This window comes from Scardinius erythrophthalmus, assembly GCF_964197995.2.
Source record: "Scardinius erythrophthalmus genome assembly, chromosome: 13".
Lineage (NCBI taxonomy): Eukaryota > Metazoa > Chordata > Actinopteri > Cypriniformes > Leuciscidae > Scardinius > Scardinius erythrophthalmus.
This window is the reverse complement of record NC_138233.1, coordinates 21285671-21303182: the sequence shown is the minus strand read 5'-3', so window position 1 is coordinate 21303182 and position 17512 is coordinate 21285671. Positions and strand designations below refer to the sequence as shown.

Below are 17512 nucleotides of genomic sequence, written 5' to 3'. Positions count from 1 at the left end.
TATGCCTCATACAGTCAATAGAGAGAATCATTTAACTATCAGCAACATTCTAAAATGAAAATATATTTTTATCGGAATAATCTCAAAATTAAGTGTTCAAATGTATTATCGTTATCAAAATAAACGGTATTAAGGTCTGAAATCTTGTAATAATATTTTTTTTTTTTTTTTTTTTTTTGACAGATATGCATGCAGTCAACCTGGTTGTTTGAATTTATGATTGTGCTGCCCTCTAGTGTTCAATTGTATATATAATATGGAAAGAATCTCCCTGGTAATCCCATTTACAATGCAAAGACTTTAAATTAGGCATATAAAGTTGACACACCAATTTTGCACACCAATATATATATTATCTGAAATTGTAACATTGAAACAAGCATTTTCTGTAAAGCTACTTTTGACCTGAATACTGTAGTCAAAAATAATGTAGACGTTTCATTAATCAGCTAGCTATTATTCTATTCTATTCTATTAAGTTTGAATTTTGCGAACATTTGAAACCATTAAAATGTTAACGTGGTCATGCCCTAAGTTGTAAATTAGCGAAACGCTCCTAATTTTACAATAAAATATAGCCTTGATAGCAGACGATCTTCTAGTCATTATTGCCATAACGGCCCTATTGAGGACATCTGCTATTAGCTCCGGATCATCAACCTTTGCGAATGCAAATTTCACAGCTTCAGAAAAGTTTAAAGTCCCCTAATGAGACTGTTTGATTGCAATAGTGGGGCAAAAGCAGCAGGAGAACAGTGGAGGGATCGCATTCTGTCATTCTCAGAGGATTTTTTACCTCACTGAACACAGAGATGCTCTCTACTCCCCAACCTCTTGCTGTTGATTGATGTGCAAGTTACTTGTTAACAAAGACCTTCAGGTTATTTACAGTCTTAAAACAACCACCAAAAGAATATGAATGCATAAATGAGACAGAATAATGTATGTCTTAAAAATATTTTCATTTATGTACATACAGAACATCAACATTTCAAAGAGTCCACAAGGAGAGTATAATATACATTTTACAGACCATACATTATTGTGTAAAAAAAAAAAAAAAAAAAGACAAATACAAATACATTTCTTTTTTATGTTTCTAAAATTTTAAGTTGACATACTTAAATAATGCCTCTTGCTGGGCACTGGTCATTGACAAACCTCAGTAATTAAATACTTCAGGGATTAAAACTTGAAACTGATTTCCCAAAACTAACTTATATCATAACAAATTTCACAACAGTAAAATTCTCACACTGACCATATCATTTCAATGATAATATTTCCTTTTATGTCAATTCATGTCAGCATGGGGAAAATGTTTGTTTAATTAAAGCTGAAGTGTGAAATTTTTAAATACTTCAATATACTGTAAACAACAATGGCTAAACCAATGGAATGAGTTTGGGGTTGGACTACTCTATATGTCTCTCTAAACCAATGGCAGAAGGTGGCAGTGTGGTTCTGTAATTCTGTTTGGTGAAGCTAGTGGCACAGAAATGACAGTTATTCACAATAATTTCAAGGTGCACTCTGGTTTTCTTTCCTCATAAAATAATGCACAAAAGGAATGTATAGTGCTATAAAAAATATATGTTTAAAATCGCATACATAAAATTAAGATCAATCATATCGAAGGCCAAATACTCCTCCGTTTATCTGATTGCCCTGATTTGGAAATTTTCACTTGCAGAATAAATCATGGCTGACTGTGAATAGCACATTTGACTATGATGACATCGATAACTAAAAAAACAATACTTTACTGTGATGCTTCATCTATATTACTAGGTGAGAGTATAAAGTCCAAGACTGTCATGTTGTCACTCATTTTTTGAAGAAAAAAAAAATAACAGGAGTGCACCTTCAAAGTAAATCTAGGAGTGCGTGTAACAGTGACATATCCAACCATACAAGATTTGACTTTAGGAATAAAGACATGATTCTGCATGAGAGACTAAAGGTGGTTTCAAATCAGAGCACATCAACCCACCAGTGTCACACCTCAGGTGTTATCAACCGCAGCTTCACTAAGATCTTCACGGTCACTGACCGTAGAATTGAATTTCTAACCACTGGCTGGCAAGTCTGAGTTAGTGAGTTTAGAAGTGTGTGGCTCACAAATGACTTTCCGAGAAATCGTTAATCTCAGCAGGTCCTATAGGTTGGCCCTGAGGCATCTCAAAGGTTGTTTCAATGGGCCGTGGGTAGCCATGGCTGTGATGTTGACTGGGCAACATGGAGTTTGACCTTGCTGTTGGGTGGATAATGTGATGGACCTCTGGTCTGGTATCCTGGTCGTACTCTGGAACTGCAGACATGTCAGTATTAAGAGGGAGAGCTGGAATTGGCAGGAAGTTCTCAATGTCACCGCCAGGAGTAAGGTAGTCCATGCCAAGAACATCTGGAGCGGTGTGCATAGAGGAGGACATCTGTACAAATTCATACTGGAGAAAACCTTGGACCACAGGAGAGTAGATATTCTGCAGCCAATCTGAGGTATCCCAGTAATAGCCTGTTAGAAAATCAGAGTTTTTCACATTTATCAGAGATGGAAAAAAATTAAAGCTCAAAATATATATAATGTTGGTACTGATAAACAGTCACTATTTTGGACATGTTTTTACACTACAACCATTCAAAGGTTTGGGATTGGTTGAATTTTTTAATGGTTTTGAAAGAAGTCTTTTTTCTTTTCCTATTTATTTGTAATTCACTGTTTTCTATTTCAATATATTTTAAAATGGAATAGCAAAGGTGAATTTTCAGCAGCCATTACTTCAGTCTTTAGTGTCACATAAACCTTCAGAAATCTGATTTGGTGCTCAAGAAACATTTCTTGTTATCATCAATGTTGAAAACAGTTGTACTTAATATTTTTTTGTGGAAACCGTGATATATATATATTTTTTGTGGATTCTATGATGAATAGAAAGTTCAAAGGAGCAGGATTTATTTGAAATAGAAACCTTTTGTAACATTATGAATGTCTTAACTGTCATGTTTGATCAATTAAAGGAATAAAATCATTTAATCCTTGCAGAATAAAAGTATTAATTTTTAAAACAAACAAACAAAAAATCTTTCCGACCCCAAACTTTTGAACAGCAGTGTATATTGTCACATCATTCACACTCTCACAGCTGCAAGACACATTTCAGTAACGCTCACAGGTATCTTCAGACTATGCTTTGATAGTTTTGAGGCTCATTAATCTTAGACAGTGAGAAAGATCTGAGCACACTGGTTTGAAAGAGATTGTTATAACTCCTCCGAGTTAGAGAAGATTAAACAGCAAAGTGCCCCAGAGATCGATGCCAGTGCATAGAGCAGAACTTGTTATAGGCAATTCACAAGAACCGATCAAATTCACACAGTTGGTCAGTGTAACCAAGCTTGCTAAAGCAATGGAGCATGCATGAAGGGTCTGATAAACAACAAAACAGAAATAACCACTGTCATTCTCAGAGTACCAAAGCTCACAAGAAAAAAAAAATGCAAAATTTCAAATGGCAAAATTAATCTCTTAAAATGTCCATGCGATAACATTGGTCAGTGTTTAACAGTGAATAAACAATCATCTGAAGCGAGTTAGAGAAACATACAGAATGATGATAAATATGAAACCACTAACATGATGTGATATGTACATACTGTATACCTTTTTCACACCATGTCAATCTATGTTTTGACAGGGTGTTTCACTTTGAAAGCTTGTAAAAGTAAAGAATAAAACATCAGTTATTAAATCTTATTTTACAATTCTTTTAATTTCATAAAACTTTACAAAAGACCATCCCCCAGTTTCACAGACAAGGCTTAAGCCTAGTCCTAGACTAAAATGCACGTTTGAGCTGTTTTAACTAAAAGCAACTTGACCTAGTCTGTTTTGTCTTAAAAAAAATACCTAATTGAACTAAGGGATATCCTATCTTAATATAAGCCCTGTCTGTGAAACTAGGCCCGTATGTATTAAATCTGATTCTGATGATGGCGTTCGGTAACTAGGTCTTCTGTAAAGTCGCTATAAAATGATTATTAGAACAGTAAGATCAGTATATCACCAAACGAATATTACACTTCTGTTCCAAAATTTGTGGGTCAGTAAGATTTGTTAATGTTTTTGAAAGAAGTATTTTATGATCACAGAGACTGCATTTATGTGATCAGAAATACAGAAAAAAACAGTAATATTGTGAAATATTATTACAATTGAATATAACTGTTTTCTATTGTAATATATTTTAAAATATAATGAATTCCTGTGATGCAATTTTCAGCAGCCATGACTCCATGTCTTCAGTGTTTTTGTTTTTTTGTTTTTTGGAATTATTTGATGATAGATGATAGAAAGATCAAAAGAACAGAATTTATTTGAAATTTAAACCTTGTGTAACATTATAAATGTCTTTACTGTCACTTTTGATCAATAGAATGCGTTCTTCATGAATAAATTTATTCATTTATTTCAAAATAAAACAAAACCCTACTGACCCCAAACTTTTGAACGATAGCACCATAAGGATAAACACATTGTAGTCTAAAAGAAAACATAAATTGGTAACTACTCTAGTTCTAATTAATCACATGCATAACACTTACACTGCAGTCTGTTCAGAATCTCTGCTCAGATTTAATCCATATTGGGGCTGAATTCATTATAGACACAGACACAAGTGAATACACCAGTGCACAAAATAAAAAATAGATGCTCTACAGAAAAATACCTACGTTTGTCAGATTTGTGCATTTGTGGAAAATTATATAATTTCAAACTTGAAATTTTTGGTTTGTGCAACTTACTGTTGTCATCCGTGAAGTCTGATTGGAGGGAGCAGATGGACCGCAGCCCTCTATTATCGCGAGAAAAGGAAACACTGTCGCCCTCAATTTCTAAACAGGAAGTCAAGTCTTGGACTTTTTCTGGAAGAATGAATATACAAAGAAGGAACAGAAAAGTAAAGAGCAATTCTGCAAAGGTCATAACTAAGACCAACTACTAAACACCTGACTATTCATGAATTAATTTCAAGAACTCTTTTGTTGTTTAAAGGTACCCTTGGTTTTTACACCTAAAAATAGTCTTAAATAATAAATAAAAAAAGAAAAGCTGACAATCTACATGGCGGCCACATGTGGAGATCACACAACCAGCCAAATAGTACTTGCTTTTTTACTGAGTGCATAAACTGAAGTTGCGATATACTTTTTTCCCAGATGACGTAAATCTCGAACTTGAGGCCTTCAACTGAAGCTTCAGACTGCACTTACCATCATACTCCTCATCCCAGTCTGCTTGTATGGAATCCTTTTCCGAGTGTGAATGGGATGCTTTGTGATGTGGTAGGTTAGGGGCAACACTGCACACAGCCACAGTCTTCCTAAGACCAAAGAGTGGATCTGGCGTGAAGCTGCTGAACTCAGGCACTGAGCCTCGGTTGTTTCGACATTCTCCAGGAATGCTGGGTGCGTAGGAGATGGGTCGCACCGGGACCTGCGGCGGGGTGTCCGGGCAGGATTCTTTTCGGGCTTGGTTGTATACACTGGACCTCTGAATGTAAGAATCAACATCTTTGTACTTATCAAGGTCTTTATCTCTCTTGCCAGATTTGGAGGTTCCTTTCCACACTATAAAGAAGAGCAACGTCAAAACAAAGATGGCTGTCAGGAATGCCAGCATTGCGACCAGTTCTCCAATCCAAGAGTTCCAGGATGAAGATATAAGTTGGTGTCTCACTTCTGTGTCCATCTCACACAGTCTCCCACTGAATCCCACCAAGCAAGAACAGTTAAAAGATCCATGTGTGTTGACACAACGGCCGTCATTGAAGCAAGGCCTGTCCACACACTCGTCGATATCAATCATGCACCTAAAAAATAAAAATGCTCTGTCAAACATACTTGAGGAAAGTACTAAGATTTGTTAAGAGGTCGATAATAACAACAACAGACCTTTCTCCTTTGAATCCTGACTCACACTGACATATGGGTCCATCAAGACTGTCTATACACTGTCCACCATTTTGGCATGGATTCTCCTTGCAGAAAGGACCTATCTGACACCTGCGGTCATACAGAGAGTTTTGGGCATACAGTAATTATGTCCCATTAGAAGATTTTATAGTCAAAATTTCACTTGTACAGTACATTGAAAGTGCAGTACCTTTGTCCTGAGTACTGGCCCCTGCATTTACAGGAGTAGTCCAGGTTATTCTGGATGCAGGTTCCTCCATACAGGCAGGGGTTGGAGTCACACGGACTGATCTTGACCTCACAGTGAGTCCCAGAGAATGAAGTACTGCATTTACAGGCATAACCTGGGAGAATATCAATGATTTAGCAATAAACCAACTGATAGATACAGTATAACATGGAGGTCAGATAAAGATGTTTCATCTACAGTGGAGTTAGAAACCAGAAAATGTTGGAGTTAGAAAGCAAAAATGTTTCTGTTATTCTAATTTATATGTAACCTATCATCAGATCAAATATTAAAATGTAATTCTGGTATAAATTTAAAAAAAGGAAACATAGTTACAGTTACACACACTTTACTCAAAATTGCAACTACACTACCATTCAAAAGTTTGGGGTCAATAATAGTTTTTAATTACTTAATTACTTCAAGTCTATATTTATTTGGTAAGAAAACAACTAATATTACTACTATACTACTATAACAACTAATATTATAAACGAATATTGTAAAATATTATTACAATTTAAATGAATGGATTTGAAAAATGTAATGCATCCTTGCTGAATAAAAGTATTCATTCAAGTCTTACTGACCCCAAACACTCCCAATGTGACTTAATATTTCACAATGAGATGTTCGGTAACTAGAATAAGTAACTTTTATATTAATACAAATACGGTTAGTATGCTATTTTCATTAATCTACAGTATGTGGGGTTCAGTTTACCTCCACTCTGCCTCATCAAGCAGCTCCCTCCATTCAGGCAGGGATTACTGGAGCAGTCTGGAGATGGGAAGAAGACACAGCCAGGAGACACTCCTACCATGTCCTCAATGGCTACCCCTAATGGATCACTTGAGTCCAAGGACAGTCTCTGTCCATTAAACAGCACAGAGTCCATGCAGGCCTGTAGGCTGTTTGATACAGGCAGATTGCGCCTGAGTCTGGAAATGAGACGTTGAGCGTGTCCACCCAGGACCACCTGGTCGCCCAGGTTTAGGCAGTGGAGGGGTCCGGGTGCGATGCCTGACGCAGAATGGAGCTGATCCAGAACCAGCCTGGCATAGTTCCCCTTCACTTCAAGTTCTGCCATGTGCCACTGTCCATCATTCACCTGGACACTGTGCACAGAAACTGTGGCGAGACCCAAACCGCAGTCAAACTGGAACTGCAGTCTGCCTCCAACTATCTGAGGAATACATACAGTCAGTATTAAGAAAATTAAAGAAAATGAATCAAGAAAATGAAATTAAAGTGATTTAATATTCTTTTATACCTCTAGAATGCTGTGGCCTGTTCCTCTGGCAAGCATTACTGTTCCTTCTCTTGAGAGAGTTTTTAACTTGAGCGTGAGCTTCACTTCTCTTGTGCTTTCTCTCAGGCGATATTTAATATAGCTGCTCTGACTAAATGTCATTGAAGATCCTCCTTAGAACATAGAGGGAAAACAGGAAATAAAGTTAGTAGCACATTAATTAAAATAAATACAGATGACATTTAAGTTTGGATCATGGTTGCATGTGTCTATTTTACGAACCTTTATACTGGCTGGAAAAATAAATGTCTAACTAAATCATTTTAAGCCATGGAAAATTGTAGAAAATGTCATGCACAGAATACCCATACTAAAATGTTTCTACCACAATCTCGTTCTGCCCCACAAAGGGAAAACCCAGAAACTACAGCAACACTAGAACTGAGAGAACTCACGGGACAGTTTTAAATGTACAGTTACTGAGTTTTGCCTTTGGCTGCATTGTAACTACAGTTATTGATTCTATAATAAAAATAACAATATTACAGAAATATTTTGAAAGCTTCATACATGATTTGAAGAATATCCCATTTTAATACTAAAGTGTTACCGTCATTTTTGTAATAACAAAATTAACGTTAAATCCACTTGTAACGATTCTAACAAAAGAAGTATAACACGTGGTTGTGGGGGTCAGAGATAATTAAAGTCCCCCTGTGGTGAAAATCAAGCTTTTAATGTTGTTTATATGTCTATGTGATGTTTTTAATGTTTTAAGACAAACCATGTACAAATTCAGAAGTTTAAAACGGCAGTGAACCAAAGACAGTCTCAGAAAGTTTGAACCTTTGAAATCGCTGGTGTTTCTGATGTCACAAACCAACCTGTAACCAATCAGGTCAACGTGTGATCGTCAACCAGTGGATCTTTGAGCTGGTGTGAGTGAGTGGAGACGGGGATAATTTGCATATTCATAAAACCGCGTATACTAAATGAGGTAAAGGTGTAGCCCTTACATTGAATAACCTGAATAACATTCAAGCTATTTTTAGGCATGAAGAATTTTTTTTCAAGAAAAATCTTTTTAAAAGTCATTTTGGTGATCGAAGATGAGTTTTAAGGGATACAATCATTGACTACAGGGGGACTTTAAAGCTGTCAAGACATTCTCGTTAAGGATATAATGGAGGATACCCATTATCAGCTGAAGAAATTCACTTCTATTATCTTGTAGTTGATTTACTGTTAAACACCTCATAGATCCTACTCAAGGGAAGCTCAAATTATGAAAAAATACCCTTGTGTTAAATTGCGCGTGTAAACACTGCTTCACCTAGTGATTAAATCTGCAAATAGCTGAAAATGAACCCTTTATTATTGTACTTAATGAATGTGTGTTTACACTACACACTAAAAGCTTGCAAATTATTATTAATTAGGTGAGCGGGGAACAATTTAATCTGCACCTGTGATGGGTCCTCAAGATGACACTTCTGTCTTATCTGATAAGGAAATTAATTTACTGTTACCTGAGCATTTGACATTGGCACCACTTGTGCATATGCAGCTGTGTTTTTCTTTCCCAAAGCCTGACACACACTCATAGCCCTCTGGACATGGGTTGTTCACACAGGTGGTTTCATGCTTCAGGCACTTACTGTCTGGAAAGCAGAAGGTAGAATTATTTTTTTAATTGAGATTAAAATTACGTTTCAATTTAATTGTACTTTACTGTATTGGCATGATTGCTACATATTGTCAGTCAAAGCATCAGTACACATAATCAGTACTTTTCAACAAATATTTTTACTTTTATGATTGTTAATATAATAATAGTAGTTAACAGTAAAAATAAATAAATAAATAAATAAATAAATAAGGTTTTTAATGTCACATTTTATAATGGTCACATTGCATACCTGTGCAGAGGCATTCGGCTGTTATGTTGTGTTTAGGAGTGACATAGCTGACTCGGGCAGTGCTGTATGTGGCCATACTGGTCTGGTTAAGCAGGACCACTCGTCTGCAAATACTCCTGGGACATTCAGAGCTTGAGCACTGACTATTCAAAACCCTCACTACTTGTAGTCCTGTCATCTCTTTGATGGCTGCTCTGGAAGAGTTGAGCTTCTGAGAGAGGGCTTCCAGCGAGCTGGCGCCTTGTCTTGGTCTCTCAAAGAATAGAAGAACATCCAGGCCGTCGTTCATTTCTGCAGGCTGCAGACTGATCAACTGCATGGCGCCCCTGCGGACTCCGGCTACACTGCGGATCGCTTTTTGGACGTTTTTCCAGTGGTCCAGGATAAAATCCTCTGCAGAGATGCCAGCAAAGCCCACAGAAACAGAACTGTCCAGCATCTGCTCTGTGACCCGCAACACGTTCACTGTGACACTGGCTAAGGCTGAGAAACGACCGTCACTGACTGAGACATTAAGCTGGTAATAACCCACGTCCAAGCCTCCACGGGCCAACAATCTGCCATCCTTGCCAATGACAGAGAACAAGCTGTGTGACTGTGGTTCCAGATTGAATGTGAGCGTGTCATATTCATCTTGATCTGTGACGTGGACCTTGCCCAGCATGCCTCCGAAATACTCATCTTCCAAGATCATGATGAAAACATCCAGAGAAAGCACAGATGGAGGATACACACTCGCCTGTACTACAAGCACACTGACAGAAATGACTGATTTCAGTGGGGGCCTTCCATTGTCAGACACCTGGAATCAGATACAGACCATTTTCATTTTAAATATGAAACTGAGGTAATGGTTTGCAATAACTTTCATACTTCTCCATAACCTGTACATACATATAGTTCAAAACTCCATGAAACCTTTAATATTTTCCTTTTATTCAAATTTGAACATACATCAACTCACTTTTTAAGCACTGAATAATATTTTTAAATGACAACTTAACCAAATAGAAAAAAAATAATAAAGAAATCTAATCTTTACGCTACCGTTTGGGGTCAGTGACATTTTTTAAATGTTTTTGAAATAAGTCTCTTCTTCTCACCAATTAAGGCTGCATTTATTTGATCAAAAACACAGTAAAATATTGTGAAATATTATATCTATGTCTATTTTCATATATTTTAAAATGTCCTTTATTCCTGTGCTGGCAAAGCTGAATTTTCAGCATCATTACTCCAGTCTTCAGTGTCACATGACCCTTCAGAAATCATTTTAATAAGCTGATTTGTTGCTCAATAAATATGTATTATTATTATCAGTTAGAAAAAAAGTTTTTTAAAGATTCTTTGATGGATAGAAAGTTCAAAACAACATAACTCATTTGAAATAGAATTATTTTGTAACATTATAAATGTCTTAACTGTCATTTTTGTTTAATTTAATGCACCCTTGTTGAATAAAAATATGAATTTATGAAAATATGAATAATATAATATTAAAATAAATATAATATAAAATGACACATAATAATATAAATATAAAAAAATATATGTCTATAATTTATTATAAAATTATGTGTTTAATGTATGCAAATTCTGTCAATATTATAGAACAGGCACAGGACCAGAAGTTGTGGATAGTAAGGTTTTCACTTGACTGCAATGGCACTTGTTCAACACAAGAGGGAACTTTCAACACACCAATCTTTAAGAATGTCTGCTTCGTATAACACGATAAAATCTTCCACTAACAGGTATATTTTGTTAACAGTAAAGGAATTATGCATGTTTTTGATTTAATAACAAATGTACTTTTTTAGGTTTACATACATAATGCTGTTCTCAGCCTACAAATCAGACTTTTTTTTTTCTTCGATTCATTTGGTAGCAGAACCTGATCCTGGATCAACATCTTTGTTGATTCTGGAACAATATTCCAACCAATCAATCAGATTTGAGGGACAAGTTTACAGTTTATGTGAAGTTTAGGCTTACAACAAGGGTGCTGAGGATTGAATTTTCAAGGCTCAAGGCTCTCCTAATGCAACGTTCATTGGCTCTCCTAATGCTCTTTTTTCATTTCTAAAGAGAAAATGAACACCTATAGAACCCCATTCTGCTGAAAAAGTAACTTTTGCACTCTATCAGTGAGGTTTCTGGTCTTCTGGCTATTTGTGAAGGACCCACTGGGATCTGTGAAGTTCAGTTCGAGAAACACTGCTCTGAAAGTCCCCTGAAGGACTGCTACACAACAAAGGGACAAAGCTCAGTTCTCACCTGCACATGGAGTATGTGTTGGCCCTTTCTCAGAGGTCCAGCTGTCTTTATCACACCCTGCTGGTCTATGCTGAAGGGGCTTGTCTCATCACCCTTCAGAATACTAAAGGAGAAAGGAGGCCCATTTTGGGGGTAATCATTGTCTGTCACATTGAGCTGTAACACACTGGTCCCTGAAGGGAGATTCTCCTGTCGAAGAGAGAAAGATACACAGAATCATTCCAACAGACCTGAGAGATTACACCATCACCTCTCACTGAGAACTCAGGCATGGAGTAAGGAAAGAGTGCGTAGGATTTAATTTGCTCTACTCTATAGGAGAGAGTGGTCTTGCCTGGATGATGAGACTGTTGTTAGTCTGAGAGAAGACAGGTGGATTATCATTCACATCAGACACAGCCATGTTGATTACAGCGCTGTCGGATTTGGGGGGATTTCCACTGTCGGAGGCCAGCACGGTCAGCATGTAACTTTCTACCTAATTTAAAGGAGAAGAAAAAGGTGGAAAAGATGAAGTCATCCTTGGCTTTCGCAAAGGAATTAGAAACACTGTTATCAAGACCTGTGAAGATCATTTCAAAGCCCACCTTTCCATAGTGAAGGGGAAGAAGTTACTTAAAAAGCATTACCTTTTCCCTGTCCAACGGTTGGACAAGTCGAAGTTCACCACTGACTGCATCCATGATGAATGGACACGTTTGGTTGTTGTCCTCAATGGAATAGTGGATTTGGTTGTTTAAATGCCCATCAATATCATTCGCTAGTACCTAAGGAAAAAGATCATTACACTTGATGAAAATCTGTTTATCTCACATAAACTATATGCCACATCTTTCTATACTGGTTTAGCAAACCAACCAAAATACTGTGTCATCATTTTAATTATGTGCATACTGCTCACACAAAACTTGCCGGCGCAATTCCAGGGTGTACGGAGTTTTTCATGCGGTTATTGCGGTTGGTGTTCTGAGTGAGTTTTTAGCAAGTTACTACGTACAGCACGTGGTTGCCAGGGCACTTCTAGATGGTTGCTAGGGTTTTTGGGGTGATTGAAAGGCAGTGCTGGTTAGTAACTGTGTAACTGAGTTACGTAATTTAATTACAAAATAAATGTAACTGTAACAGTTACTGAGAAAAAAATGTGTAATTAAATTACTTCTGAATATTTTCTGAAAAAGTAAGGATTTGGTGAATAGAATTTTTTAGTTTTTCCTGTTTTTTATGTACACAACGCTATTTAAAGGCTGTTTAGTTAAGCAATGCTATTCTGATGCTTTTGATTGGTTCTCGTTTGAGTTTGCAGCTCATCACATCTGCCAATTAAATCAATCCACATTACAGATAAAGATGCGTACCAGTGCTGGAAATTAGAAAAGTAATCAAAAAGTAATGAACTTAATGAATACTTTAATAAAGTAATTGAAATAGTTACACTACTTATTATATTTTAAATAGGGTAACTTTAAAATCAGTAACCTATTACATTTCCAAAGTAAACTTCCCAACATTGTTGATAGGTGATAGGCTACAGTATGTGATTGGTAAAACAGATCATATTGTGATGAAAAAGTTAACCTACTGTAAAACATAACTACCTACACTATGGACCACTTCAAGGATAAGGTGTATCTTAATGCAAATATGCTAAACACTTACCGTCAGCACTGTGCTCCCGAGTCTGGCGTCCTCGCTGACTACAGCCGAGTAGATCTTCTGGTTGAACACAGGGCTGTTGTCATTGATGTCAAGGAGGTGAATGTTAACAGTTACTGTGTCACTGAGCGACTGTTTCCCTCTGGCGGTGGCTTTCACTGTCAGGTAGTGCTGTGGAGACACCTCATAGTCCAGCTGCTCCATCACAAAGATGTCACCTGCAAACACAAACATTCACTAAGTGATCCCCAAATCCACAGTGGAGTCCTCTTTGAGCGACTGTGTGTATATGTGTGTGTCACCTGTCTGTGAATCAATTCGGAAAGCTCCTTGCTCGTTGCCACTGGTGATAGAGTACGTTGTCTGGGAAGTAATTTCTCTGTCCCTGCTTGCAGCAAAGACATTCAGAAGCTTAGTCCCTACCGTAACATCTTCAGGAACTGTGGAAACGTAGTTCTTGCGCTCAAACACTGGTGGATGGTCATTAGCGTCCAGCACTGTCACCACTACAGAACTGAGAGAGGAGAGTCTATGGGGAGAGCCCTGGTCTGTAGCACGTACCCTCAGCACATGCATGGCCTTCGTCTGTCTGTCCAGGGACATTTCTAAACTGATAATTCCTGAGCTCTCCTCAATTGAAAACAGACCTCCGGCAGAGTCCTCAAACGAGTAACGTATTTTTCCATTCATCCCTGGAGATAAAGAAAAGGGAAAGAGTATTAGGAAATGTCAGGTTTGGAGGTCTCCATTAGATTTCTAACAGCCTTTATTAGATTTGTGGCAGCAAGGGACTGGGTTGGTGTTGGTGGAAGAAGGCTGTCTGAGAGTAGTTTTATTCTATTATTATTATTTATTTATTTTAGTTTTCTCATTTCAGTGAATCAATTCTTTTGAAGTTTTCATTTCAGTGAATCTGGGCAAAAAACTTTTGAGTTCAGAATCCATTGAGTTCAGTAAGTGTTCACAGAACTCCCCTTTCCCTCCTTCCATTTTAAGTCCACCCTCTCAAACCACTCACTGCAAAAAGATATCTTGTCAAATTTACAGTAAAAAATTATGAAAAAATGCCACATGAATAGGAGTTCATCGTAAGTGGGCTGTCCATAATACATGGTGTACAGTGCGAGCAGAGGGTCATAAACACAAAACCAAAACAGCATCAGGGTAACACATGACATTAAAATAATGAAATAAACATAACTAAATAACAGAAAATGTAACACAAAACATCCTAATGTACATTACTGATAACAAAAATAAAGGTAACTTGCAATTAACCAATAAACAGGTTTATACTGTAGCCTTTTTTTTTGTAAAGGCTTTTTTTTTTTAAAGTGCTTCTTTCTACAATAGTCTTTACTCCACGAGAAAGAAAGAAAGAGTTGACAAAATCATTAGTTGAAAATTTGTTGAAAAAAAGTACTTAATAGGTAAAAGTGTATTTAAAATTAAATTTGTAAGTGTTTTATAGTATATCAAAGGACCTCTGGAGTACATGTACTTTTTTTAAAAACCTTGGCTTTGAGCAGGCCTGAATTAACCTCATATTTACCCCTTTTCCACCAAGGCAGAACTGGTGCTGGTTCGGAGCCAGAGCCTAGTTTCAAATCGGTTCTTTGTTTTTCCACCGCCAAAGCACCAGCTCCGAACCAGTGAAACTGGTTCTCTTACGAGAGGTTCTCTCGTATTGCGTAAGTAGCTTACGCATCGGAAAGTCTTCTTTCTTCGAGATCTGAAGCCAAAAAATTATCCTTAATTTTGTATTCATTGTCAACGCAGTGCAGCAGCCGACAGACCTAGGCAGGCTGTATAAGCGTGCTCATTGGCTGCTCGGCTGCAACTGCTTAAGCCTATCGGTGAGCGCTATGAACGCGGCAACCAATGAGGGCTTCGCGCCCTCCGCGCCCTTCTAACCGTCAGAATGGGCGTGGCCAGCGTGTATATATTCAGCGCTCACAGGCTAAAATTCTGATTTTCTTGTCTTCAGCGACGCTCTTCGCATCGCTGGATCTTGAGAGCCGCCGCCGTTGAAACCAGCGACCAGCAAGCTTAGGACAGCGCCTGAGGAAGCCGGCCGTCTTCGCCGCCTTCAGCCATCCGTGCCTGCTACGCTATCCGGCGACATATCCTTTACATTATTACTGTTTCTGTGTGTACTCTAAAAGAGCACGAGGCGTTTTTGTAAAAACGCCTCGTTTTTGCGGCTCGTGCCGCGCCCCGCTCAGCTACGGAGACCGCCACCTCTCTGCGCTCTCCGACTGGGCCGCGGGCACGCCGCCACCGCACTCTCCGAGTGCGAAGAGCTTTCAATGTCGACCCTGCGGGCTCGACTTGAAGCTTTCGACCAAGCTGTCGCTCCGCCTGTCCCTGCCGGGCCGCGCAATAAGAAGCGCCGCTCGCAGCGACCACCGGAGACTGTTGTGACTGAGGAGCTCGCCGGAACCTCTCCCTCGAGCTCTCTCTCGCCCTCTCCCTCCCGGCCGCTCAACCGCCGGCTCTGCCCGCGCCGCCGCCGCGTCAGGAGATGAGGCGAATGTGATAGATACCCGTACTCTCCCTCTGTTCGAGCCGTGCAATACGCCGCTCACAAGGGATGGCAGAAGCGGACGGTCTCGGAGCGAGTTTCCTCTCCCTCTGTTCGAGCCGCGCAAACTGAGCCGCTCACGAGGGATGGCAGGAGCGGACGGTCTCGGAGCGAGTTTCCTCTCCCTCTGTTCGAGCCGTGCAATACGCCGCTCACGAGGGATGGCAGGAGCGGACGGTCTCGGAGCGAGTTTCCTCTCCCTCTGTTCGAGCCGCGCAAACTGCGCCGCTCACAAGGGATGGCAGGAGCGGACGGTCTGAGCTTTCTTTACGTTACAAGAAAGCTACTCCGTCCTCGCGCGTCACTGGTGAAAGGGGAACAGAGTGTTTTCGTCCCGCCGTGGCCTGGACTATAACCTCCATTCTCACACATTTCTCAGTCCCCTCTTAAGTTCAGGCGACTGGAATTGTTACTATTGCAGTATACGAGCCTGTTATAAATACACGCTCGCCTGCAAGCAAACGCTGTCACAAGACATGATGACGCTAACCGCGTACCTAATGTATTCTCCCCTGTGGCTCAGTGGCGGAATCCTAGACTGTCAAGCTAGAGACCCGGGTTCGATCCCCGCTCTCGCGGCAGTTAAAGTTTATGCTGTTCGCTTCTCCGAGCTCGCGGCCAGTTTTTCTTACATACAGAAAACAAGCCCGCTCTCTCCCTCGTTGGGCCGTGCAGATTGCGCCGTTCAAGGGATGACAAAGCGGACGGTCACGAGCAGCGTTCAGCGTGCGCGCCTCACTCACCGGCGAAAAGAGAAGAGAGTGTGTTAGTCTCGCTACGGCTGGACAACCGCCAATCCTCACACATTTCTCAGTCCCCTCTTAAGTTCAGGCGACTGGAAATATTACTATTGCAGTAAACGAGCCTGTTTTAAACACACGCTCGCCTGCAAACGAACGCCGACGCGACACAAGAGGTCGCTTTTTATATGCTCGCGCTAACTGAAAGCCTATGTGATTCCCCTGTGGCTCAGTGGCAGAATCATACGCTTTCATGCGAGAGACCCGCGTTCGATCCCAGCTCTCGGGGAAAATAAAATTTATGCTGCTTGCTTCTCCGAGCTCGCGGCCAGTCTTTCTTACTTACAGAAAGCGAACCCGCCCCTCGCACCACACCTTCTCAGAGTGCTCGAGTATTTTTTGAGCGTCTAAACACGAGAGAAGAAAAGACGGTTAAATCCCGCAGCCCTGCGGCTGGACCACCGTCGAAGCTTAACGCTCTGTCAGTCCCCGTTGCCACGGCTACTGCAGCTGTTTACCCCGCAGTCAACGAGCCGGTATCTACTCGCTCGCCTGCGCGCATCCGCCGTTCTCACGGCAACCCAGAAAATGTCAAAAGAGCATAATGTCTGGTTGCACGGCTGACGCCGTATGTGTTTCTAGTACAGTGAATGTGCCCACGTTCTGTGCTCACCCCTGTACACAAGCACTATACATCCCGTGTCTCTCACAGAGCCCACTCTCATGAAGCAGGCAAAAGCCGCTTTAGTGTTAAAAGTAGGTCACGTGTCCACTTCTCCGTGCCCACACCTACTCACTGCCCGCTCTGTCACACGGCCTTGCACGACCGGTCATGTTTTAAATGTGAGTCCTGTGCCCGCCCTCGAGCGCTCACACATACATTTT

The 17512-nt window shown here is 39.7% G+C and overlaps 1 protein-coding gene across 1 annotated transcript in view; it reads right to left on the bottom strand.

Moving 5' to 3' along the window:
* Positions 1–2117: 2117 nt before the first annotated feature.
* Positions 2118–17512, bottom strand: part of fat1b (FAT atypical cadherin 1b) — a gene marked incomplete at both ends in the record, with an annotated part of 39928 nt that continues 24533 nt past the window's right edge. Inside the window, 14 exons of the mRNA XM_081382101.1 lie at positions 2118–2515; positions 4804–4923; positions 5272–5870; positions 5953–6063; positions 6164–6317; positions 6926–7388; positions 7476–7627; positions 8984–9115; positions 9374–10175; positions 11651–11839; positions 11985–12128; positions 12280–12417; positions 13307–13521; positions 13606–13995. Of these exons, the coding sequence (XP_081238227.1) occupies positions 2118–2515; positions 4804–4923; positions 5272–5870; positions 5953–6063; positions 6164–6317; positions 6926–7388; positions 7476–7627; positions 8984–9115; positions 9374–10175; positions 11651–11839; positions 11985–12128; positions 12280–12417; positions 13307–13521; positions 13606–13995 (4007 nt within the window). The remainder of the gene's footprint in view (positions 2516–4803; positions 4924–5271; positions 5871–5952; positions 6064–6163; positions 6318–6925; positions 7389–7475; positions 7628–8983; positions 9116–9373; positions 10176–11650; positions 11840–11984; positions 12129–12279; positions 12418–13306; positions 13522–13605; positions 13996–17512) is intronic.